The 26,776-nt window shown below is 32.4% G+C and overlaps 1 protein-coding gene across 1 annotated transcript; it reads right to left on the bottom strand.

The window, feature by feature from the left end:
• Positions 1 to 794: 794 nt before the first annotated feature.
• On the bottom strand, positions 795 to 19,947 carry LOC124530707 (netrin receptor unc-5-like). The gene is made up of 10 exons (XM_047104962.1): positions 19,761 to 19,947; positions 15,940 to 16,392; positions 7,850 to 8,028; positions 6,362 to 6,440; positions 6,111 to 6,281; positions 5,409 to 5,549; positions 3,237 to 3,371; positions 2,862 to 2,982; positions 2,250 to 2,365; positions 795 to 1,854 (listed from the first exon to the last, which is right to left on the bottom strand). The coding sequence occupies exons 1-10, from the start codon at positions 19,825 to 19,827 to the stop codon at positions 1,697 to 1,699; spliced, it is 1,620 nt and encodes a 539-aa protein (XP_046960918.1). The 5' UTR covers positions 19,828 to 19,947; the 3' UTR covers positions 795 to 1,696.
• Between the last annotated feature and the right edge of the window lie 6,829 nt (positions 19,948 to 26,776).

Raw genomic sequence — 26,776 nt, 5'->3', positions numbered from 1 at the left:
TGATAGGCCTTTGATAAAATTGTCAACGCAACATTTAAGATAAAAAGACATTAGTCTCATTATTTAATTAAAAATTTAATTTAATTTTTTTGCTGTCCTTACTCTGAAATATCTCACGCACACTAAATGACGTAAGCACGCACGCCACACACACATACTATACTCTGTACTTTAATAATTTAATTTGGAGGGGCGCGTCATAAGTGAATAGATTTATACTCGGTTGCCAAGGTTGTCAACTATTTAATCACAGCCAGACGCCAGATGCGTATCCTCTCAGAGACCGAAATTTACAAAAAATATATAGTTTTATATTTGCAATTCTTGTTCATAAATAAATACAAAATATTTTTTAACACTTGACATTTCATTGTTGGTCGGCACTCAATATTTTAAAACGGATTCTAAAAGAAAAACAAACAAGCCCAAAAAACGAGACATAGAAAGAAAATATTAAGAGTTTCACAACCCACTTCCATCATCACATCAGGTAAATGGTGTTTAATTATCGTATTATAGGTAAACTGTGGTAAACTTAGTCTGTGGTCGCGGGGCGGACGAAGCGCTCACACACAATATGAGATTTAGCTTGGCATTAGATTATAATTATAGACTCACTAGTTATTTCCCGCGGATTAGCTCGCGTTTAAGCGGATTGGTTGTCATGTACTACGCAATAAAAAGTACCGTATGTCCTACCTTGTATTCAAATTTACTTCATACCAAATTATATCAAATTCGGTTCAGCGGTTTGGTAACGAAAGCGCAACAAACAGACAGAAAGAGTTACTGTACCCATACTCCACAGACTAGGTTAGTCAAGCTTACGACGGTTTACCTATAGTATCCAAATTGTTATCGAATCCATATGAATTCGAATTTAAGTTCGCTTCATAAACAAATGACAGTTGCATGCAAGGTAAAGCGTGTATAAAATATATAGTTTATATACATAAATGACAAAACAACTTAATGTTCATAGTAATATTCAGTATATAGTTGCTTAGGCTCAAATTCACGTTATAAAATTCACAAGGAACCTTCTTGCTTCTGACTACTTTTATGACCCCACAATTGTCCTTATTTACATAATATCTACTTAATTTATTTCGTATAACGCTTTCTCTTTTAAAGATGACATATAACATATACTCATATTATGTAATATTACAAAATGTACCGTATATGAAATCCTATTCCACAATTATTTATATAACTGCTTATGTCTGTTTAGTTAAGATTTGGTTTAACACTAAATCATAAACAATTAATCTTATAGCTCAAGAGATTTAAAGCAGTCTAAATACCAAAAGCCTTCCATCCAAGTTGGTCTAAAGTAAGTGCCACACAATCGCGGAAAACGTAACTCGATGTCGTAAAAACACTTTTATTTTTATCAGTAAAGTCATATACCACAAAGGAGACTAAATGATTACTTGAAAAATATATCGCTCAGTTTTTATACAACATTATAAGCTAATGGTATTTTAGACTACTCAATATCATGGCTACAAAGTATAAAAAGACTTGTACATTGGCTTGTTTATAATTGATAAAATTAAAAAATAAAAGGAAAATCATATAACGAACATTAAAATCAAATATTTTTCGAACTGTCAAAATGGCGCTGCATAAAACAAAACCGCATCGTACAAATATAATAAGCCATATTGTTGCCATAATAATTAATAATAATTTATTTAACAATGGTTAAGCATATTTTGTCTCTATAGCTGTTGTCTGAAGGGCCCGGCGGCAGAGTGACGGCCACGTCCACCTTTGAGTGAGACGATGACGTCACGAGCTCTGCGAGCTGCGACGAACATTCGCTCGAGCGTGACGTCATAGTTCGTGCTACGAATAATTGGATACATTTAACATTATGTTATTAAATACGATACGTTACCATAAGACCTCATGTGTTAAGATTCTATTTTCAAATATTGTTTATATAGACAAATATGTTATCTATAAAAGTATAATAACGAAATTGGAAATTTAAAAATAAATGTTTTATTTTTAAATTTCTAACTTTAAAACTATAGGCTGTGATTTATTGTGTTTTTTTTTTCAAATGAATAATAAATCAGCAAGAGCAATTCCATTAAATTCCTAATTCAAATATAAGTATATATTTAAAAATATTCCTAGTTTAAAAATAATAAAGCAGCATGAGGAATTCTATTTCGTTCTTAATTCAAATGTATATTTTTATTCAGGCTATTATGTTACATTATCAAAGTACTCACAATTTGTATAGCAGCTCGATGCGGAATCCCCCGACGGGCTGTATGGTTTCATTTCATAGTGATTGCTACCTGCGGATGACTGTTGTCTGCTTCTGTTGCCGAAGGGAGACGCGTAGCTAATAAAATATAAAAATATTGTATCCGTTCTTCGATTATTTGAAATTGAAATATAGGATGTTCAAGAATTAACTACGCGATGTTTCCATGACTTCATTTCGTCCTTCAACTACCACTGATTGCCAAATCTCATTATAATTAAATGCATCTGATATTCGTTACTAAACGTCTTAATACTAAATATCCAAAATGACACAGTGATTAAAGCTCCATGCATATTCTAGATTTGAAAATAGCTTATACTGTCTGTTAATTTTCCTTAGAGGATAAGGTTAGAAGCAAATTCCACCATGCTGCTTCAATGCGAGTTGGTGGATTCACATGTGACAAAACTTCGTTGAAATTAGACACATGCAGGTTTTCCTTACGATGTTTTCCTTAACCGTCATTCTCAAGATGAATTATATACACAAATTAAGCATATGAAAATGTACGCGATATACGCGGTCTAACCACCGTGCCATCTCGGCTTACCAAGCTATTAAAATAACTTACCTGTCCCTTAACTGCGGCATGTCGTAATGATTGTCTGGTCGCATCCAGTACTCGTTGCAAGTTCTCGTCAGGTCTGGGGCTGCGTTACTCTTGTCTCTACCTGAGTAGGACTTTGGTATACCTGACCAAGGAATATGGTTGAAAATTGCATATTTTAAACATGACTTAAGCTCTTTTATAAATTATCTATATTACAATATACGTTTTAGAAAATTATCTGCCAAATCTCATCTATTAAATCTAAGGCATTTAATTGTCGAAACACACACTACTATAGAAGTTTAAAGCAATATACGGTTGGTATATGAAATTATGTCTTCAAAGGGAAAATAAGTTACAATAGATTTAGTTATAATAGATTTATTATCAACAAACCCGTCCTAGCTGCAGTATAACCAGGCCGGACCGTTTTGTATTTACACCATACATACAGGATCGCTGCTCCAGCAGCCAACATGGCGACTGTGATCCCAATGCCGACGTACAAAGTTATGTTGTTTTTGTATATTCCTAAAATCATAAACTCCTATTATCTTAAGCTAGAGACCTTTTCCATGTCCTATACGTAAATCGATCTTGTAATCTGTTCAATCAAGTTTCGGTAGTTGTATTAACAGATACTACTGAAGCGTTTGTCTGAACGCTCATTGGTCGTCTATGACGTCATCAATGCTATCGACCAATCATCGTTCTGATTAAATCTAAATTGATTAATTGGAATGTCATTAGTGTGTCATGAACTGGAGGTAATGTTTTTTATTGTTTTTATTTATACCTTCCGGCTTTTGTCTACAATGGGATATTGGTTGTAAATGAAATAAATCTTAGGTAGATAAAGAAGATATCCAGTCAAAATCAAAATATACTTTATTCAAGTATGCTTTTACAAGCACTTTTGAATTGTCATTTAACAATTATATTAAGTGAAGCTACCACCGGTCCGGAAAGTACATTATGGCAAATAATTGTGGCAAATAATTTTGAAGAACCGGCAAGAAACTCATGAAACAAATATTTGATCCTCGCCATTAATAAAAAGAACTAGTTAAAACTGGTTGAAACCGGTTTAATGTAGTAATTTATTGCAAGTTCTACATAAAGTTATATATGTTTGTAAAGTTGATTAATAGTTTGTAGAAAGAAATATGCCAATTAAAAATATACGCTTCATCGATTCGAAAGAATCTCATTAGAAAGTTAGATTGTCATTTTGTAATTAAGGCATGGGAGCCATATTTGCCTTCATTAGAAATGTGCAAAAAATATCTGAAGAAATATTTAATTCTGAGAAACTTCGAACAATCGTTTCCAATATTGATTGTGTTCGCTGTAATTAGTGTCTATACAATGGATTGGAACTGTTGAGAAAAAGTTGGGGTCATTGACTTTAAGAAATATTATTTCTAAAGTTACTAGTATTACTAACTTTGTATATTTGGTTCATTGCTAATTAATATCTTGATGTAAATAAAAATAAAAAGCCCAAGTCCAAGTTGGACCAGCGCACTGAGGGTTATGTCCGCATAATACTGAAAGTTCATAAAAGAAAGGCATTGATTCAAAGGTTTATATGTACGTGAAAAAAAGCATATTATTTGATACAAGATTTTATAGATGATAAAAAAGCGTGGAGTTAATACCTGTTAACTTCCAAGCAGGATAAATTAATTTAAATCATTGTATTAACTAACATGACTGTGTTTTTTAAATGTTGAAAAAGAGTAACTACTGAGTTTCTTGCCGGCTCGTCTCGGTAGAATCTACTTTCCGAACCGGTGGTAGCTCCACTTAATTGTAAAATGACGATTCAAAAGTGCTTGTAAAAGCCTACTTGAATACAGTTTATTTTGATTTGATTTGATTCGTGTATTCATGTAGATAAACGGATGTTTTTATAAGGGATTTCTATAGAAATGCGTAAACCAAAAATAAGTTCATAAAGTTATGTTATAAGCCCTTCTTTGCTATCTATTACTAAAATTATTATCTTCATTTTTGGTCTATTTTGAACAATTTTTTCCTCCTTTTGTTTCATGGTCATTCGACTAATGCTGACTTTACTTAAGTTTAGTATTCTTTCTCACCTGTTATAACATTTATTATTTCAAATATTTTTTAACTTATAAATAATTATTTATATATCATTCTACTTATTAATGATATTTATTAATTATATTTATCTTAAGGTCTTAAGTATTTAAGTACTTTCTTGGTGGTAGGACTTTGTGCTAGCCCGCCTGGATAGGTACCACCCACTCATCAGTTATTCTTCCGCCAAATAACAGTAGGTACTTACTCAGTATTGTTGTGTTTCGGTTCGAAGGGTGAGTGAGCCAGTGTAAATACAGGCACAAGGGACATACCATCTTAGTTCCCAAGGTTGGTGGCACATTCACGATGTAAGGAATAGTTAATATTTTTTACAGCGTCATTGTCTATGGGTGATGGTGACCACTTACCATCAGGTGGTCCATATGCTCGTCTGCCAACCGATAACATAAAAAAAGTTTATTTTATTTATTTTAGTGCATATAAAATACAACTTACTGAATCCAGCAGAACAAAGACCATCCACGCAAGCTGCGTGCTGCAACGTGGATCCAGGACAAGTGCCGGAACACTGTCTACGCCGCACCCTGACGCACTCCTCACTACACGCTGACCAAGCACTCCATGGAGACCACGCACCTTTGAGTTTAGAATTTATTTATTAGCAATTCTTTTTTTTTATTGCTATTGTCTATTAATAATATGACCTAGAACACAGAAAATGTTCATATTATTTACTTGTTTTGCTTTTGGCATATTTATTAGGGCGATCTCTCATAAAAATGTTGATATCGTTTTGGTTTGAGCTTTTTTTTTAAAGAATACTAGGAACGCCCTATTATGAGAAATTACTATTTAACCCTCCATTTAAGCTATTAGCTTGTGTTATGAACGGGAATAATATCCCAAGAGATCAACGAAAGGAGAAACGATCCTGCATTTTTTCACATCTCTAAACGTACTTAGACCATAGCGATCGATGCTTAAATATATAAGTAACTTAGAAAAGGACATTTGGTGCAATTTGTAACATGATATCAGTGAAGTAAATTCTTGAATACAGATGAATGCTCTAAAATTACTGTGGTGTGGCACAGCCTTTAGATTCCTAATCAAAAAAGCATAGTGATCCATATTTAAAAAATACTTTATCCTAGCTGTATAATTATTGAATAAATAACAGTAATAAGAATTGGTTACCATTCTGACACCTCAAGCAATCATCATCGCTCTGGGAGCCCTGTCCCCTACACGGGGCACCGCCATTAGCTGGCGCAGGCATCGTGCATGTTCGCGTTCTTCGTCTACCACTACTCTGGACCCCACATCTGCAGGGGGCCCAAGGAGACCAGTCTGACCAGCCACCATTAACTAAATAAAATCAAAGTTATTAAATATAACATGAAAAAAGGTTCTTTTTTTGTTTTTATACATACAATTAAAAGACTTACCATATACAGATAAAACAGCAACGTCTGATTCCCGCTTGCCCGCGATGTTTTCAGCGATGCATGAATAATTAGCCATGTCCTATGAAAAGAAATAGGCTGTCAGATATGATGGTACTGATACAATTCAACCACAAAAGTTAGGTCCTCCAAATCATTCATAATTTTTAATAAAACAAACTTTTAAAATATGATTTAATTTGTATCTTTTTTGCTAACTCTACAATAGTTTCATCGTTTATGGACACACAAAGAGATCCAAAGACTTCATAAAAATAACCCTTCTGCGAAATATCATGAGAGCTTATCAGTATATACTGAAAGGCACTTGAGAACATTAAACGGGTTCCTTACAGGTGCCTTGGATGTTATCCAAAAATGATACCAGATTGTTTAATCTCAACCGCACTGCGCTGTTCTAGATGTCTAGATCAACTAAACTATCAAAACTTTTTTCATTTTATCTTGGAAACTCCTGTACTTGTAAAATAAATTGAAATTAGATAAAAAGTATTATAATTTTTGAGTAACGTTTTAATAGCCTTTATTCATTGGAGTTTATTGCCTCGTGCCGGTGAATTAGAAGTTGCTTCAGACACATATGTAGGTTTTCCCACAATAAACTCAAATGATGAAAACTTAATAGTACTTTGTCCGGTTTTGAACCAACAGTTTTCAGTTAAAATTCACGTCAAGACTTTCTTTCATCATCTACTTCATACCGGAATCTACTCTATTAACGTTGTCGTAAGACTTATTTTTCTACTATTTTTATTATTGTACTTAAATTATTTCAATTTGAAACAAATGCGTTTCGAAGATTATGTTACAAGAATTTACAACAAACATAGCTGAAATATCTCAAAGAGTTTTCTTAACATTATTTCAAATTATGTTAATATATGAACTATAAGTGAAGTTTCACGTTAAAGCAATGAATGTTTTGAATATTCATTTGAATAAAAGTTTTAATGATTTCCATGTAGACATTTCGTGCTATAAGTATCTGCCAAAGAAAAAGTCCGTAAATATACTTTGGGTGGGCAAATGTTTTGCCGTGTTATCTCTAATATGGGCCGGTAAAGGAATCACATGATCATAATTTCCTATAGACTGATACTATAAAATATATTATATAATAATAATAATAGCCCTTTATTCAGATCTCTTATAGGTTACAATACATTTGAACTTAACATTTTAAGTTCAATAAAAAATATTAACTATAAATAAAATTTCCCTCCAACCTTTGAAACTCAGAAATCATGTCCCTTGACCCTACAATTACGCTGGCTCAATTACCCTTAAATACAAAACAAGTGATGTGTAGTTTGTACCTACCCAGACAGAACCACACATAGATCTATTACTAAGATTCAATAACCTATTATGAAATCGTTCAATCTTGATTAATTTTGAATTTGACATAACTGACCAATCATGGGCACTTTAGAAAATATTTCTATTGCAAGAAATACGTAGTGTACTAACCTGTAATCCAACTTTTGGTAATACAAGAGTTTCATCACTGGCTTCAATTGCAACGCCATTCCTCATCCATTTTATGGTAGCCGGCGGCGCTGCTGGTGGTGGGCTGCATCGGAAGCTGACTTGGCGACCAGCTTCTACTGTTATTGATTGTGGCTGATGTGCGAATTGCTTCTTAATATCTGTATAACAAATATACTATTTAGATAATATCGTTTGAGAAAATTAGATACTCATTATCCTAATAGTTAATTCTCAAGTGACTAGTCTCGTTTGCGTATCGTTAATTTGGTGCATTGGGAATCTAAATTTTATGCGTTGATATCAAGCCAAGCATCTTTCTCCTGATTGTTAAAAATACAGACGAATTGATAACCTCCTCCTTTTTGAAGTCGGTTGAAAAGGTCTGCAGATCTTATGTATTTTTATTATTATTTTTTTACAACATCGTAAATGTGGATGCACAAATTGTTAGTAATATTAATAAATCCAAAACGTTATTTCCCTTGTGCTCATAGTTACACTAGCTCCTCCAAGCCGGAACACAATCATCGTGGGCGTATCTATAGTCTAATTAGCTGTAGGTATTTGATAAGAACTATGATTGTTAACGATTTTTTTAGTGTATAAATTTCATGCGTGATGATTAGCAGTCTAGAAGTAGCTTCTAACGAAAATATTAAAAATCATTAAATTCAATTTAAAACATTAACAATACGAAAAAATCTCGTATAAAAACTAATCAATAACAAGAAACTTTTAAAAAAATATATTCACAAAACGTAACCCGTTCAAATTAAGTCACTCACAGTGAACAACCCCTAAAAGTCTAACAAGAAGTAGGAGGCATTCATCAAATGGCACTGCTCGAATTAACGAACGGAAGTAATGTTTCCTCCACTTAATGGTTCCGCGCCATAGGCGTAAGATGCAGGGAAAAACACTCGTTAAAAATTACGACACTTTAAATTGTCCCCCATATATCCTATACTCATATTTAAATGCGCTTAGTTTGTTATTCGAGTACATATATCTATGTATATATACCTACATAATGTATAAACTTATGTATTATTCTGATGTAAAAAAAATACATTAATAAAAAAGAGTATATTAATCTATACAAGATTATATAGATGATAAAATGTGGAGCTAATACTTGTTGACTTCCAGAAAGGGTAACGTATAGTATTTAATTAACAAACTTCGTATTTTAAATGGAATATATAATATAAGTAACAACTAACTAACTATAAAAAACAACTCATTTAAACAGTTAAAAGTAGTACAAAATTCTAAGTAAAATAAGCATATTGAAATTTAAAAATTAAAAAAAGATTCAAAATTAGAAATTAAAAAGAAAACAAACGACATTAATTAAAATTAAAACAAGAACATACGGATAAAATGTTAAGCGTCATCCTCTTACTATAAATAAAAGAAAAACATCTTACTAATTTCTGCGTAAAGGGTTAACAAGTACGCAAGAAATCCACAATTTGCGTTATTTTCTTCGGAACATATAATGAGTCGGAAAATAACAATGGTCTTATAATTGAAGGTTACATAGACTAGGATAGGGGACCTCGCACCAAGCACAGTTCCATGTAAAGTAGGATGAAGTCGTGTCATGTTCTTCCTTGGATAATAGACTAAGATTACTTAGCAGTTGAAAACAATCAATTATGGTATCGAGTATTTAATAGTAAAAAAATCAGATATAAAAGTATGTATGTATTCGGTAAGTACACTAGAAATTTAACTGATGTTTAATATTGCTGCATCATAACAGCTGGCATAGCTAGAAGTGTGGTCTGTCTGTTTTACTGACTCACTCTCCCATCGGTCAGAGGCAAATATAATCTTTAAACAAAAAGGAATTTGTACAAACTTGAGTGTAAAAATTAATTGTGTCGTCGTAATTACAGTACGATTTTTTTATGAGTTCCCTCCTCCTATTACAATGGCAAATTACATATTTGTTTATCAATCCATTTTAGAGACTAATTTATGTATTAATGTCATTTGTAACAGCTAAATTATATGTCGATATAATTGAACTTATCGTTCGGATTACTAATTTATATATTTATTATATAATTTACAACATCCACGGGCTCACAGTCGCCTATGCCTTTTTCAACCGACTTCAAAAAGGAGGAGGTTATCAATTCGTCTGTATTTTTACATTTTACATTTATACATTTTCTCGTTTTATATTTTTACATAACATCAGCAGATCTACTCTGGGATTACTTATATTAGAACTATAACAGTCATAGCTGGTACACACACAGAACACATAATTATATACACTTGCTGCCCATCCAATACCCTTATACAGGCATATAGATAAAAATTAACACACGGACTCGAAATATATGTGTCACTCGATGGTATATGTATGATATATATTCATGATCACTACGCTCTTAGACATTCAAAAGTAATCATCAATAATGTGACACCAGGCTTGCTAAGATTTTATGTCTTTTGTGCCTGTACACTAGCTTCGTCCTTCAAGCCGAAAGACAATAATACCTAATGTTGCTGCTACTGTAAAATACTTAGTATTGATGTTGCTGTACTGGGTACCTACCTAGACAAGCCTGAGCTACGACCACTTGAAGTAACATTGATGCCTAGGTACAGTCGAGAAAAGAATCCTATTTTCCATGTTTCCGATTCCTCAGTAAAAAAACTTCATGCCCATAAATGTATACATTTTAAAGTAAAGGTATTCTGAATAAAGTACAAATTTATTACATAATAAATAACATAGTCGCTTCCTCTATGGGATGTTAACAGTGAGTTTCTTTATGGATTCCGGACAAAACCACGATCGTTTGCTTGTATAGTGTATTCCTGTCTAGACTGCAAAAAACTTGCACGACCGGTTGCCGGCTCTTGTACAAGTACAGTTAAGTGAAAAAGTCTTAGCATCTTCACTTATAAAAATGTTAATTTATAATTAATTTTTTTAATATATTTGCGAACATTATTTTTTTTTATTTTAACAATAATAATTATTATGGATGGTTAATTATTAATAATACTATACAGATTTTTGTCAAATAATTCATCCACCAATAAAATTTTTTTGTATAATAATTGCATGTATCGTTAAAAGTATTATTAAAAAATTAAAGAATTAAAATGTTTACATTAGTTACACCGTTTATTCAATACGATTAGCCGAATCGTAAGAATTAACCAATATTAAAAAAAATTACGAGAAATATGGACAAACTTAACTCAAAAACTAATTATGAATTACATTATTAATTGATTCGATTCGATTATACATAACTACAAAATCTTAATTACAAACAAGATTTTATACAAAATTATACAAGACACAAACATATTTCAATATAAATATTCGTAAAGATTTATCTCGCCATCTGTACTTCAAACCAAGTTATCCCCGTATCATGAATTGTGTGATCTTGTAAAGATTTCGTATTAACGGTTTAACCTATCCAGTTTTTAATCGGGATAATGGTAAAGCGTCGAGTTACTTACCATTGTGAAAATGATTACAGGATTAAAGCCCTTCAGTGTATATACATAAGAGCGACATTTACATATGCATATGTAACGGTAGCATATTCAAAACGGCAGCTGTCTTTTAAATAATGGATGAAATTTAAGAAGAGATTATAATCATTACATTTTGTAAGATTCATTTTGTATGAGTTTCATGAACTACCTTTGAACGCATTGTATTATAGATATGTATCAAGCTATGTGTTATTGGAATTTGGAAAAGATATATTTTTTATATGAAAGAAGGGACCGGTCCTCATTTCTCACGGCCTCTTCAACTTTATTTCAAAATTTTAAAAAATATTTTAGGGAAATAGGGATACAACTTAACAAACATTATTCTACCAACATGTAATATAATTTATAAATAAATAAATATGAGACAACATCACATACATTACTCTGATCCCAATGGAAAATCAGAAGTAAAGACGCTACCACAAACACCTAGACCCAAGACAACATAGAAAACTAATGATAATCTATATCGACTCAGCCGGGAATCGAACCCAGGACCTCGGAGTGGCGTACCCATGAAAACCGGTGTACACACCACTCGACCACGGAGGTTGTCAATTCAATGGACAATTCAACGAGAAATCCATATAGTTAACTAAATAAAGGCTTAAAAACTCGTAAATTGACTGATGGCTGAGTTGGGCCAAATAAAAGATAAATACGTACATATTTTAGTCTACGTCGTGGTGGAGACACGAAATATTCTAAGTCATCGAAATATTACCGATGTGTTATTAATTTTTTATTACATTAAATTTTTAAAGATCCGATATGGCCCAATGTAGAATATTAATAAAATTCTTTCACGTTTGTATTTTAGCCCACATTGGTGTAGCATTGTGGAATAAGCTCCAAACCCTCTCCTTAAAGCGAGATGAGCCCTTAGCCTTAGATGAGGCTTATGGAATACAGCTTAATAAATATTCTACTGAACTTATTATAACTATAACTTGAACTTATTTAAAAACAATACTTAACGTTTTAACGGTAGCTCTACATACAGCCACAGTTTTTTTTTTTATCTTGGACAATTAAAGCAAATAAGACTCTGTCACAAAAACAGTGAACTTAGTATTTTTAGATTTCGAGACAAGGTATCTATCTGTATGAATTTAATGCCAAATGAGGGCCAGTTGTTAGAACGCGTGCATCTTAACCGATGATTTCGGGTTCAAACCCAGGCAAGCACATGTGCTTAATTTGTGTTATAATTCATCTCATGCTCGGCGGTGAAGGAAAACATCGTGAGGACACCTTCATGTCTAATTTCATCAAAATTCTGCCACATACTTTTCTTTTTACTTTTATGAATTTAATTGACATACTTCGTAATTGAAATGTTGGAAAAGATTAACCACTGAAATTCTTTCAGGGTTTTCGCGATCGAATCAACCCAAACTGATGAACAATTATTTCAATACTGTAACATAACGACAAAAACCTCCTTTTATGAGGCTGCTTGAAAAAAGAATATTTAAATTTCGATTTTGATTTTAATTATGTGAATGCACCTCTAAAATATAATAAACTTATTAATCTGTATATATTGTACAGATTAATAAGTGCCGCGTAGTCTGAGACGCCCTTAAAGGTTCTAATCATCTCTAAGAAGCTACGCTTGGAATCCCGCTCCATATAAGATATAGCGAAGCCTAATTCGCACTGCGGTTTTGATTAAACTTGAAATAAAAACGGTTCAATATATTAGTTGTATATTTTAAAGTTTGTTGATAATAATTAATATACATCACTATTTTAATTTTTTTTTTTTGTCAAAAAAGCAATAATTATTTTATTTGAACTTAGTTTTGTCACGTATGTGTGTTATTATAAGTTTAATTACAATATATTTTTTTGGATTCATTAATAAATGAAATATTTATTTCAGTTGAAATAAAGAATTTATTAATAGTTATAAAAAATTATAAAAGTTGTATCGCATTACATTATCAAGTATAAAAAATGATATTCTTTATGCTATTAGTTGACGATCGAACATATCGGCCACCTGATAGTAAATGGTCAACACCGCACATAGACGCTGTATGCACCACCAACCTTGGGAAGTAAAATGTTATGTCCCATGTGCCTGTAGTTAAACTGGCTCACTGGCTTAAAACAAAATATATCTATAACCAGATAACGCAAATTATACAAGTTGGAAATGTAAAATTGTCGCAATTAAAATACAACAGTGCGTAACGAGCTCCACGTCGACATTTAAAAATGATTCGTCGTTCACTCGAGTGGGGCGACTAGGTCTATACGCGTATACTACAATTGTATGTACCATTGTCTGTGTGTTTCTATATCTTGTATAACTGGATGCTTGAGACACACTATTTTTTATATAGAACATTTTAATAGTACAGAAAGATAGACGACATCCGTGGTCGAGTAGTGTGTACACCAGTTTCTATGGGTACATCACCCCGAGGTACCGGGTTCGATTCCCGGCCGGCCGTTGTAGAAAAAGCTCATTAGTTTTCTATGTCGTCTAGGATATGTGTTTGTGGTACCATCGTCACTTCTGATTTTCCATAACACAAATGCTTTAGCTATTTATATTAAGATCAGAGTAATGTATATATCATGTTATCCAATATATATTATATAGATATCTGATAATCTACTCAACTTCTCAGCAGAAAAAGTACTGTTAACATAATGATTTAATAACCCCTAAGATCCAGTAAAGAAGGTTTATGAATATTACCTAAATACCACCGAGAAGCTGAGAGAGCTAAGATATACCTTTTGAAGATCTCGTGAAGATTTACTGGATAACTATCGCAAATAACCCAATACCCACGGGAGCCAGTTACTATATATTTCACATTCGTAAAACATATATAACCATCAATTTGAGTTCTAATATATTTGAATACTAGTACTCGCGTTTAAGGTTTGTCATGTGTTAGGCAATTAAAGTAGCCTATTTCCTGTCTTGTCTTGGAGTTCAAGGATGCTTTATACCAAATCTCATTCAAATTCGAGTCACAGACAAACAGAGTTACTTTCACATAATATTAATATAGATAGATGATGTAGGCAATGATACCGCCCATATTTAAGGCACATGGAGCATATCGACTACCAATCTTTTTTAAACTACTTGATAAACTACCGAAACTTATGCTAAGTATCATTAACTGTGTATTGATTTATTACACGAACTTTGTGGGAAAGGCGGTGCTATAAATAAAAAAGGACCCGCAGATGCCTACAAAGGAATCGTTACAGTTAAATGATGCGTGACTAACAGAATATTTTAATGCTAACGATTTTACTTAACACGCCGAAAACAACAAAGGCGAAGACGCTAATTACCTATAAACCTTTTTTTTATCGTACTACCTGCCGTTCGGAGTGTAGTATATTGGGATAAAATTTTAATGGCAGATTCTTTTTTGTTTGTATATACATATGTTGTTTTTTTTTTTAAAAAGTGCTGAGCCATTTGTAAGAACACATAAATTCTAAAATGGGTAAACATAAAGGTTTTTTTTCAGCACATATTGTGATTTTGATTCACAAGTTGTCGCACGCGGTTTCGTTTAAGTATAAAAGGTTGTTCGTCAGATGTTATGTATAAAATCATGTATGTGTCCTAGCAGTTCAATCGTACTACAGATCTAATTTCATCTAATTTAGTTCAGTATACTATAATATTACTATATACTTTAAATATCTGTCATTTGAGAATCAACAACATGTGCCTTCTTCACATATGTGTTTGATAAAGAAATTTTAACCCTGCAGTGGTACATTTATAGGATGTTATTTATAAGACATATTTTTCAAATCTCAAATGTAGTTATCTATTAACTACGTAGAACATTTTATAGTGCACAGGTTACGAAACTAAGATGTTCTGTCTCTCACTGTCATAATTAGGATGATAAACCAAATACGACCAAAAAGGTTTCAGGCGCGTCAGTTCGGATTTTTTTTTAATTATGTTACAACTATCCAGAAACAGTATTTATAGTCAATAAGTGATACCCGTTGTAATTAATAATCCATTCAATGATTGCTTATATTCATCATAAGCAATTATTGAACCAGTGGTCAATGAAGTCAGTTGCAGTAACCGCTAAACCAATTGGATTACGATATCGATACTAAAATACCGCTGTCTATATTCGCGATTTTAGGTGATGTTACTAAGTAACATTTAATATGGAAAAAATGTTTTTTTTTAAGTAGTTTGTTGAATTATAATTAAAATATTATTGATTGATGATTCATCGAAATTCTGAAATTCTCGCATGTCACAATAAGCTAAATTTAGACCGAGGGAAATTGCGAAGAGCAGCTCTAAATAATTAATTAATATAAACTAAAACTTCCCCTGAAACAGACTATATTATTCTGGTATAAGTTTAATGTATAGTTTAATTATATTTAGAGACTCAACAAAAAATACGTCTGTACAGTATTAGTACATTACGTATAAAAACATATTAATTTAAATCATATTTATATATATGTACGAAGAGATAAAATAAATAAAACGTACTTACATGCAAATTCTATAAAAACTCCTTGACTACGTATCTTGCCCTTGCTATTCCAAGCGTAGCATTCGCAGCTGTATCTGCCCCCGAAGTATTCATCTAATTCATTTCTCGTCACGTTTAATTCAGCCTCCACAACCCTTACGCCGTTCTGTGGATCAACGTGTTCCAGCTGTACCGTTTTATCTGTCCTGACGTCATTACATTTGAAGAAAACCTGTAAAGCGTTAGCCGCTCTGCATAGTAAAGTGGCTGGTTTGATGCGTAGTACGTAGGAATTCTTTGGTTCTATTAGGAATATTGGCAGACCGTCTATCGTCTCGTCGTTCTCTGGTAGTGGTATGTAGTCGTCTTCCTCGACTACTGGTTTGAAGTCTGATAGATACGGATCGAAGTTCAGTAAGCCGTCCGGGTGTATGTACTCAGGCCGCGTTTCTTTCTCCGTCGTTTGCTCGGTACCTGGAAGTAAAGTTTTAAGGTAGTATTGAATCGGTCAATCATGAATATTCTAATAGATTAACGAGCTACAGTCATTTCGTAAGAGAACTATAAAGTAATAGCTACATAGTATCATAATATCCAGAAGAGCCGTCAAGAAACTCAGAGTAACTACTGACTTTCTTGCCGGTAGGAGCTGAGATGGCCCAGTGGTTAGAACGCGTGCATCTTAATCGATGATTTTGTTCAAACCTAGGCAAGCACCACTATACATATGTGCTTAATTTGTGTTTATAATTCATCGATTCATCGTTCATTATTAATTTCATCGAAATCCTGCCACATGTGCATTCCACCAACCCGCATTGGAACAGCGTGGTGAAATTTGTTCCAAACCCACTTCTTAATGGAAGAGGAGGTCTTAGCCCAGCAGTGGGTAGACTGTTACTTTACTCCACAACTTTTTCTTGCCGGTTTTTCTCGGTAGAAGCAACTTTCGGATCCGGTGGTAGCTTTACTTGAAATAGTTGTTAAATAACGATTCTAAAGTGCTTGTTGAAGCCTACTTAAATAAGATAAATACTTTTTTTATTTTATTATTTACGTGATTTCATAAAGATATAACAGAAATAGTAAAATCTGTAAGGGCCGCAAACGAACAGACAGGTATTCCGATACGCTCTACATATATATTGTGCCGAGCCATTTGTATGAACACATAATGTCGAAAACGGGCAAATATAATAGAAATTGTATGCGCTTATATTTTTATTTTAATTAACTAGTTATCGCTCGGCGTTGCGCTTGTGTTTTAAAATCATATGCATGTGCCCTTGCAATTGAAACGGTGGTAGCTTCACTTAATTGTTAAATGACGATTCAAAAGTGCTTGTAAAAGCTCACTTGAATAAAGTTTATTTTGATTTTGTAATGTTTTCTATTTCTATTACGTTATACTACATTTTCACTGTAAGACATTAGGTGTTTATTTATTTGTACAAATCTATCAAATACAGCATTGGGAACATTGTTAATATAGTATTAATTATTATAAACAAATTAAGAGTATAATACTATGTGTAATATTTATATAGTTATTATATTCTTATGTGCAGCGATTAAAGCATAATCTAAGGGCTGATATCGAGTAAGCTATTAGTCATATGAATTGTTTACACAAGAAAGGGTAATCAATCAAATTAAGTGTTTCACGTGCAATTACAACAAAAAATAAGAACCCATTAATGTTGCGAGCAAAGACCACTTAAGGAAATTATTTAGAGCCTATTCCACCAAGCTGCTCCAAGATGGGATCATGGATAAATGTGTTAAATGTTTCATATAACGCCAATATATTGGTACAATAAGAAATATTAACCTTCCCTTACATGACTAATACGCCACCCACCTTGGGAACTAAGATCCCTGTGGCTGTATTTATACTGGCTCACCCTTCAAACCGAAACAGAACAATACTAAGTACTGTTGCTTGGACTTGCTCAAAGCACCGCCAAGCATATATAATTTGACCCATGCAAATTTCTTATGACACAAACATTGGATTATGTCAAAATTAAAATAAACTTTATTCAAGTAGGCTTTTACAAGCACTTTTGGATCGTCATTTAACAATTAAGTGAAGCTACCACCGGTTCGGAAAGTAGATTCTACCGAGATGAATCGGCAAGATACTCAGTAGTTACTCTTTTTCAACATTTAAAAAATACAATCATATTAGTTACAATTTATATGTATGTAATGTATCCTGCCTGGAAGTGAATTCCTATTGCTGGGCTAAAGGCCTCCTCTCCCTTTTGAGGAGAAGGTTTGGAACATATTCCACCACGCTGTTCCAATACGGGTTAGTGACATACACATGTAGCAGAATTTCTAGGAAATTTGACACATGCAGGTTTCCTCGCGATGTTTTCCTTCACCGCTGAGCACGAGATTAATTATAAAGACAATTAAGAACATGAATCAGTGGTGCTTGCCTGGGTTTGAACCCGCAATCATCGATTAAGATGCACGCGTTCTTACCACTGGGCCATTTCGACTCTCTTTTTTTTTAAGACCAGATATAATCCTGTGGTTTTAGCTTAAACTATCAAACTGTTATCTAAAGACGTCTAACATTTCTAATGACGTGTATGACACAGATGATGTAAAGTTTAAAGGAAGCTGCAAGATATACCAATAAGTAACTTAGTTTAAAAGTAATTTGAGTTAGAACGGTCCCAAGGGATAGCATGGTTAGTCGAAAAGCAAGGGAGTTACACGAGTCGGAAAATTAGTTCGAATCCTTTCAAAATTTGTATTTTAATAAAATGAAATGTTATCGCGAATATATGTACATACAATTTACAAATATGTTATGATAATTTAATGATATATTTAATATGCCAATATTAACATAAAAACCTTATTTTAATGAAATGTTTTACATATTTTATGAACAAATAGTGTTTATTATTTTTATTTATATTATTTCAGTAAGATAGTATAGTAAAATTGTATAAGTGTACCCAGTGGGGCCCAAAAATCTGTTCTTAAGGAGACAGTTTGGATTTTCTATCTTGCTGCTCCACTGTTTGTGGGATCCAAGCATTCAATCCAATGAATCATATTCAGTCATTTATGTATTAATGTGTACATAGGATTATATAAAGCCTTATTATATACTACTGTTTATTTATATATAGACTTTATGCCATATATATCCAGAATATACGCAATGAGATTAAATACCCACCTAAAAATATCTATTAAATATTGTTAAATATAACATTAAATTATATGTACAATGATTATCAATACAATCACATAGGTTTACGGGAATATTATGCAAACAAATTCAATAAATATTCAGTTAAAAATGAAATTATTTTAATTCTAATGTCATGATGATGAAACTGATGTTTAAGAAATACACATGCCCCATGCCATTGCGGATTGTTTTGCTAAATGTACTGTACCCAACAACTTTGTAATCGGCAATAAATGAATGCATTTCATCGAATATAAAATATGTATATATATAGTTTATAGGTTTATGAATAAAAGTGTTTATATAACGAGAAGATTGTGCTTCAATTGTATTCTTATTCAAAAACAACATGTTGTTTATCATCTTTAAATTATAAACACTATTGTCAGTAGACAGGGTCGATTTAATTATGATAATATTGAATGTAAAATGTACATTGAACGCTTTGTTTCACACATTTAAATTTTATTACATTATATCTCAGTAATATATACGTCATTTTATGAAAGAGACGGCACTTATATATTTACATTCTTTTCTTTTCAATGAATGGAATATCATCCCTATTATATATGTCATTAAAACTATATTTGTTAAATGTAAAAATTAAATATAAACACACCTCCATTTCTGACTTTCCCGACAGAGAAGCTCACGAGTAATATAATCCAAAGCACATAACCACACATCACTATAACTGCACTTAACCACACGGATTCACTAAAATATAGAACATTACAAATATATTTTTTCGGCGCGTAAATCCGACTTCACTAGGGGACGAGACGTGCAACCCCTATCACGTCTAGATGTATACTGCCGACTACTGATTCATTCTCAATCCATGGTGTTTCCATGTGTGATATTCGATGGCGTGTGACGTACATGGGAAGTGCCCGATATGGTGTCGTAATTAAGAAGCTTTCTGGTTTTAATTAACGACTCACCGTTTCCTTGGCGTTCATAGAGTTTCATTCGAAAAGTTATTTTTGAATTAAGAATATCATTAAAATAAAAAAGGTAGATCTTGTCTTCATATGTCATGTTTTGAGTGGTATTAATAGTTTGTTAAAACTATTAATAGTATAAAAGATATAAGTACAAAAGATCATATGGCAACCTTTAAAACCGGTAATAACCTACATACTGTACTAAATCCGGAATGATAAAAAAAAAACTTTTTTTTTAAATGAGCTTATTTACTGTATATTATACAAGCAATTAAGCTAGATGTAGCTAGAATAGTATAAAAACATTTACTAAGGACAATAAAATAATACAATTTTGTACTAAAGCTTCTGTAAAGCTCTATCACGTAGCTTGGCTTTCCGGTCGTAAATAAATCTAGATATAAATTCATCGTGTATATGTTATTCATGAATAGAAATAGATAAATACATTTTTGAACAACTCTATGATTATAATTCATTAAAATAAATGAAATATTAATATAATTATCATAAATTCATTTCAGAAATGATGTTACGAAATTTATTATTGAAAGTCTTTTAAAAGTTTTCTAATGTTAGGTTAAGCCCTAGTTATTTTTTATAGCAGGTAATTTCAGTTACTTTACTATTAAAACTATTTAAGCAAAAGTATATCACAACGCATAAACCTGTAATGCCATCTAGCAGCAAAGCTCGAACAGTAAGCTCTTGCAAAGCTTAACGAAAACTCGGCCATTATGATTACATCTAAAGCTTCAAGCTTCAAACTTTTGATATAATTCCCATTTATACCACTAGGTGGCGATTTATGTCAGTAATTCTATGCAGCAGGCTTGTGTTAAATGTCATCCACAGATGGCGGTATAAGCTCTGGGCGCCATCTTTATTTTGATCAGCATGTTGTCCTGCAGGATTCATTGTTTGTATCACAGATAGAGCTACTTGTATAAGAAAAGCAGTATTAGAACCTTTATATAAAAATACGCAGATGGCACCACTATCACTGATTTACTTGTTGTTTACTTTTTACATACGAAATGGTTATTTATTTTGAAAAATATATTTTATTTATTCATTTTAGTTAATCGTTATGCAGAAATATTTTTTAACTCAAATTTGGTATTTTTAAAGTTAGAAGGAGTTTTATAAAAAACTACTTTACCATCACCAACTTCTGACTATTGGTCCATCAACCTTTAATAAGTACGCAAAGTATCTATTTTTTAATTGTCAATTGCATTTTATTATGCATATATAGGCATATGTTGGTGGACGATCTGATGGTTAGTGGTCCTGGTCACCACAACTCATAGGAAATGGCGCTATAAGAAATATTAAGCATGCCTTACATTGCAAAGCGCCACCAACATTGGGAACTAAGATTTTATGTCCCTTGTGCCTGAAAGTACCCGGGCTTAGTCACCTTTTAAACCGGAATATAAAAATACTGAGTACTGTTGTTTAGGGGTAGAATATTCGATGAGTGGAAGGTACCTACCTACCCTGACAGCATGGTGACAAAGCAACCAAGAAATATAATAATTAGAATAATGTGTGGGGTGGAAACTATTGTATAGGATAATTTAAAACATAACATTTAATGCATTTTTAAAATATTATTGTAAGATATAGTTACACTACGTTTTAATTAAAATATTTAAAGAAACTCGCAAATGGACCTGATTATCAGTACTCAACACCACCAGTGCCAATGTCTATAGTTCTTTTTATGTAAAAAAGCTATCCGGTCTGTTAATAATCGTGGAGCTCGAGGCTATTTCGCGAGTTTTTGAATAAAGTGGTTATCCTTAAAACTGCTTATAATATGCTTATAATTGCTTTAAAAAAATTGTAATGTAGATATTTTTGTAAGAAAACTGTGACAATCATTGCCACGAGGAGGATAAGTGAACACCTAGCTTCCGACTTCGTAAAGTTAATACATCCTTCCTGGGGTACTGTATTGCTTTCTTACCCCACACAGATTACCACAGTTATTTTTTAACTGACCTTAATTCATTATTTTAATAATAATCAAGCACATGTTCAAAAAATCTTTTATAAATATGGCATATTACTCGATTACAGGATATAAAAATTTAATGGTAACATACTGACTTTCTCTGTAATTTTGGGAAGGTAATGGTGAAATGCAGTGAGATTCTTGCCGGTTTTTCACAGCAGAACTACTTTCTGATCCTGTGCTAGCTTTACATTTAATTCAACTCGGCATAATGAAGAATCCGAAGAAAGTCCACAGTGGCGTGCATTTGAAGAGACCTATGTCCAGCAGTGGACTATCATGGGCTGCTGATGATGATGTATATTGATGAATAATGATGAAGAAAGTAATTTTTACTACAACAAAATAATATTTTGATTATGATTTAATTTGCCACATTGTTCAAAGTCATGGAAGCATAGATCTTTATCCCCATAGTTCACCCATGATATACGAAGTAATATATTTAAACTCTTCGTAATATAAGTATCCACGTAAATATGACGAAAGCAATTTCCTTTTAGGTTAGGTTAGTCTATTCTACAATTCCTTTAATAGCGATTTACTCAAAGAAACCGTCTTAGATCGAAAATTTCACGTTTTTCTTTCATATTCCCACCGACCAGCATAAATTTGAAATTCCAAATAACCTATCGCAAATTCAAACGAGCACTACTGCCAAACATTGAATATTGATTGTACAAAAGGCGTTCGTAAAGCGTATTTTCAATTCAGAATTATTCAGCTACCAGCGATTTCTTTTGATGATTCAAAATATGTAAGTAGCCGGAATCGTCACATTTTTACATTTGTAATGATATTTTGTATCCCCTTTGCACTTATGAAATTCGCTATAGTTGGATGTATTGCCGTCTCGCTTGTATCAAGGTACGGAAATTTAAATTTAGCGCGCTGGCTCGCCTTTCCGCCGATTTTCATGTATAATGAGCCCTAAATGTTGTGCAATCAATAGACGATTGGAAATGTTGTTTTTCCAAAGCGGAAAGATGTGAAATATACTTTTGTTCGTTCCTTTATAAAATATTATCTTTTAATATTAAATTTTTATTTTCCTCATAAGTATGATAAACGTACAACTAAAACCCACAGATCAAGTAATAATTATCTATAACTATACAATTAAAAAAAAAAAACCTTTTTTTCATTAATTAAAAATTATGTGCTAATGTTGCAGAAAATGACTAGTTGTTGTTGTGTTAAATGTTACTCTATAGTCTATATTCTGTAAGGATTAGTAGGTATGCTACACATTTATACAAAAGGTTGTTTAATTTACCCAAAAATGGGGTATTTTCTAAAACAACAAACACCTGATAAGTAATTGATGCGATTACAACAGTCTACCGAACAGAGCCGGGGAACTTAAGTAAATCCGTATTTGTGGAGGGATAAATCCGGGACAATCGTCGGGACACTTCAGTAAGGTGAGTTTGCGGGGCTTGAAGTGGCTCTAGCGCTTTAACGTCTACGATATGTCGTTAAATGATTATATAATTATATCGAAAGATAATTATTAAAAATATGTGAAGTAAAATACTATTGAGTTTTCACGAATAGGCGTGTTTCTATTTAGTTTATGTTGTGTTGTCTTAACGAGGTAATTAAATGAAATACATAAGTCTTCAAAATTATTTATATAAAAATTATAAAGTCTTTTTTGAAATATACTAATTTCTTTTAACATGAAACTACATGATGCAGCTGCTCACTAAGTCGTCAATGGATATTCAAATCTTTCGAAAAAGACTCCAACATCTTTTCGTATTTAAAATTACTTATTGCTTTTTTACAAATTTGTACTGAGAGTGTATACATTTTTAAATGGGTGCTATAAGTAACAGTGCTAAAAAAATAATCAAATCAAACTCCTTCATTAAATATTAAAGCAATAATGCTTTAATATTTAATGAAGGAGTTTAATGAAGGAGAAGGAGAAGTGTATAACACTTACTTGTTAACTGTCAAACCTAACACTAGGACTGAAAAGAAATTACCCTGACCTATGAACGAGAAAAACCAACCCAGCTGTTTTTTTTTATTCTTTTATTTTCAAATATTTAATATAAAAACAATAACCAGGTGGAATCTACCATCGCCGCGACGCTTTACTAGAGCGCCGTTCAACTTTCATTTACACTCTTTTCCAGCCAGTACGAAAAACAAGATGGCGCATCATGCGCCGTCATATATTATTTTTAATTTCGCAACAAAGTTATTTTGGGATCATTGTCATTTGTCAAGATTGTCCTTCAAAAAGATACTATCCCTATGCAGTCGAGTAACATTGTAAAGAGTTTGTTTTTGTTCCCTATACCAATAAAAAAACCATACTAAAACCATTTATCATTAATACCACAACAGGTTTCTGCAATAGATGTCATAAAAGTATTTAAAACTATAAATATTAAAAAAACTAACGACATATGGGGCATTTCGGTAAAATTTTTTAATAACATCATATACGATATTGCTCCGTATATAGCAGTAATTTTTAACAAGAGTTTGGACACGGGTTCATTTCCTAACTTGTTAAAATGTAGTAAAGTTTTACCACTTTTTAAAACTGGAAACAGAAGCGATCCCGGTAATTACAGGCCTATTTCAGTACTCCCATCCTTAAGTAAAATTTTCGAAAAAATTATTTTAAATCAACTTCTCGTCCATTTCGGTACAAATGCTATTTATCATGGTGAGCAATTCGGTTTTAGAAGAGGTCGCTCGACAACTGATGCGGGAATTGCGCTTCTCAAACATATTTACGATGCTTGGGAGAAATCACAGAACGCTATTGGAGTATTCTGTGATTTATCTAAAGCATTCGATTGTGTAGAACACGAAACGCTTCTTTATAAGCTCAAATATTACGGTGTTAAAGGTAAAGCTCTTGATCTCATCGCTTCATATTTAAGTCAAAGAATCCAGCAAGTTTTCATTAATGGAATAAAGTCTTCTGGATCTACGTTAAAAATGGGAGTTCCACAAGGTTCAATTTTGGGTCCCTTTCTATTCCTAGTATATATAAATGATCTTCCTTTCTATGTTAAGGGTATTTGTGATATAGTGTTGTTTGCTGACGATACTTCGCTGATTTTTAAGGTTGACAGGAAAAAAATGACTATGACGATGTGAACGGTGCATTATCACAGATACACAATTGGTTTACATTAAATAATTTAGTTTTGAATGCTCAAAAAACAAAATGTGTAGTTTTTACCCTACCTAATGTTAGCAAGCAAAATTATAATATATCTTTAAATGGTGACCGTCTTGAAGTAGCTGATACTACGGTGTTTTTAGGAATAGAATTGGATTCCAGACTTCAGTGGACTTCTCATTTATCATCCCTAACAGGAAGACTCAGCTCCGCAACATACGCGGTTAGAAAAGTTAGACAACTAACTGATATTGATACCGCTCGTTTAGTTTATTTTGGTTATTTTCACAGTATTATGTCATATGGCATATTACTTTGGGGTAACGCTGCAGATATTGAATCTGTCTTTATTTTACAAAAGAGAGCAATTCGGTTTATTTATAATCTTGGAGCTAGAGACTCTCTTCGGGATGTTTTTAACAAAGTAGGAATACTTACTGTTGCGTCGCAATATATTTACAACAATATCATGTATATTCACAGTAACATTGATCACTTTGATAAAATCAGTGATAATCATTGTATATGCACTAGAAGTAAGGATAAACTTATAACGCCAAGTTTCCGACTCCGCAAAGTCAATAGATCCTTCTTGGGGCAAGGTATCCGTTTCTATAATAAAATTCCGCAGAAATTTTTAACTTTGCCGTTTAGTAAATTCAAATCGTTTGTTAAAAATACATTGGTAGAAAAAGCATACTATTCGATACAAGATTTTGTAGATGATAAAAAAGCGTGGAGTTAATACCTGTTGACTTCCAAGCAGGATACATTAATTGAAATAATTGTATTTAATTAACATGACGTTGTATTTTTTAAATGTTAAAAAAGAGTAACTACTGAGTTTCTTGCCGGTTCTTCTCGGTAGAATCTACTTTCCGAACCGGTGGTAGCTTCACTTAATTGTAAAATGACGATTCAAAAGTGCTTATAAAAGCCTACTTGAATAAAGTTTATTTTGATTTTGATTTTTGACAACAACGGCTTGTAAATTTCCCACTGCTTGTCTAAGGCCTCTCCTCTCTTTAAGGACAAGGTTCGGAACTTCTGATCGATGGATTGGGCTGTCGCAAAATTTCGATGAAATTAGACACCTGCATTTTCCTCACGATGTTTTCCTTCACCTCAGAACACGTGATGAAATATAAACACAAATTAAGCACATGTATATTCAGTAATGCTTGTCAACATCGAATTGGTATTTTCTTTATAAATATTGTTCAGTTTTGACTCAAGTTAAATACCAATAAATTAGGTATACTATATTAAATATCGCAATATTGTAAAAAATCACACGATGTAGAAATAAATATAAAAATATTATAACCTAATCCACCTTATATTTTACTCTAAGCGATCAAAAAATTTCACAAGAGAAAACACTTAATGTAATAACAGCAGTATTAATACGACATAGAGATACGACATTATTATCGTACACTATAAAAGCACTCGAATTACACTCACTAAGCGCTGCACGTACCACAAACGAGTGCGGGCACGAATCTTCT

The sequence above is a fragment of the Vanessa cardui genome, chromosome 6, assembly GCF_905220365.1.
Source record: "Vanessa cardui chromosome 6, ilVanCard2.1, whole genome shotgun sequence".
NCBI lineage: Eukaryota > Metazoa > Arthropoda > Insecta > Lepidoptera > Nymphalidae > Vanessa > Vanessa cardui.
The sequence above is the reverse complement of the archived record's forward strand: the minus strand, read 5'-3'. Positions and strand labels throughout refer to the sequence as shown.

What these genes read in the sequence shown, in the direction of transcription:
- LOC124530707 (XM_047104962.1), bottom strand. Translation starts at nt 19,827, where the DNA reads ATGTGTGGTTATGTGCTTTGGATTATATTACTCGTGAGCTTCTCTGTC. An exon ending in AGTTTTTATAGAATTTGCAT is followed by an intron (nt 8,029 to 15,939) that starts GTAAGTACGTTT and finishes TTTGTTATACAG; the next exon opens with ATATTAAGAAGCAATTCGCA. An exon ending in TGCTGTTTTATCTGTATATG is followed by an intron (nt 6,282 to 6,361) that starts GTAAGTCTTTTA and finishes GATTTTATTTAG; the next exon opens with TTAATGGTGGCTGGTCAGAC.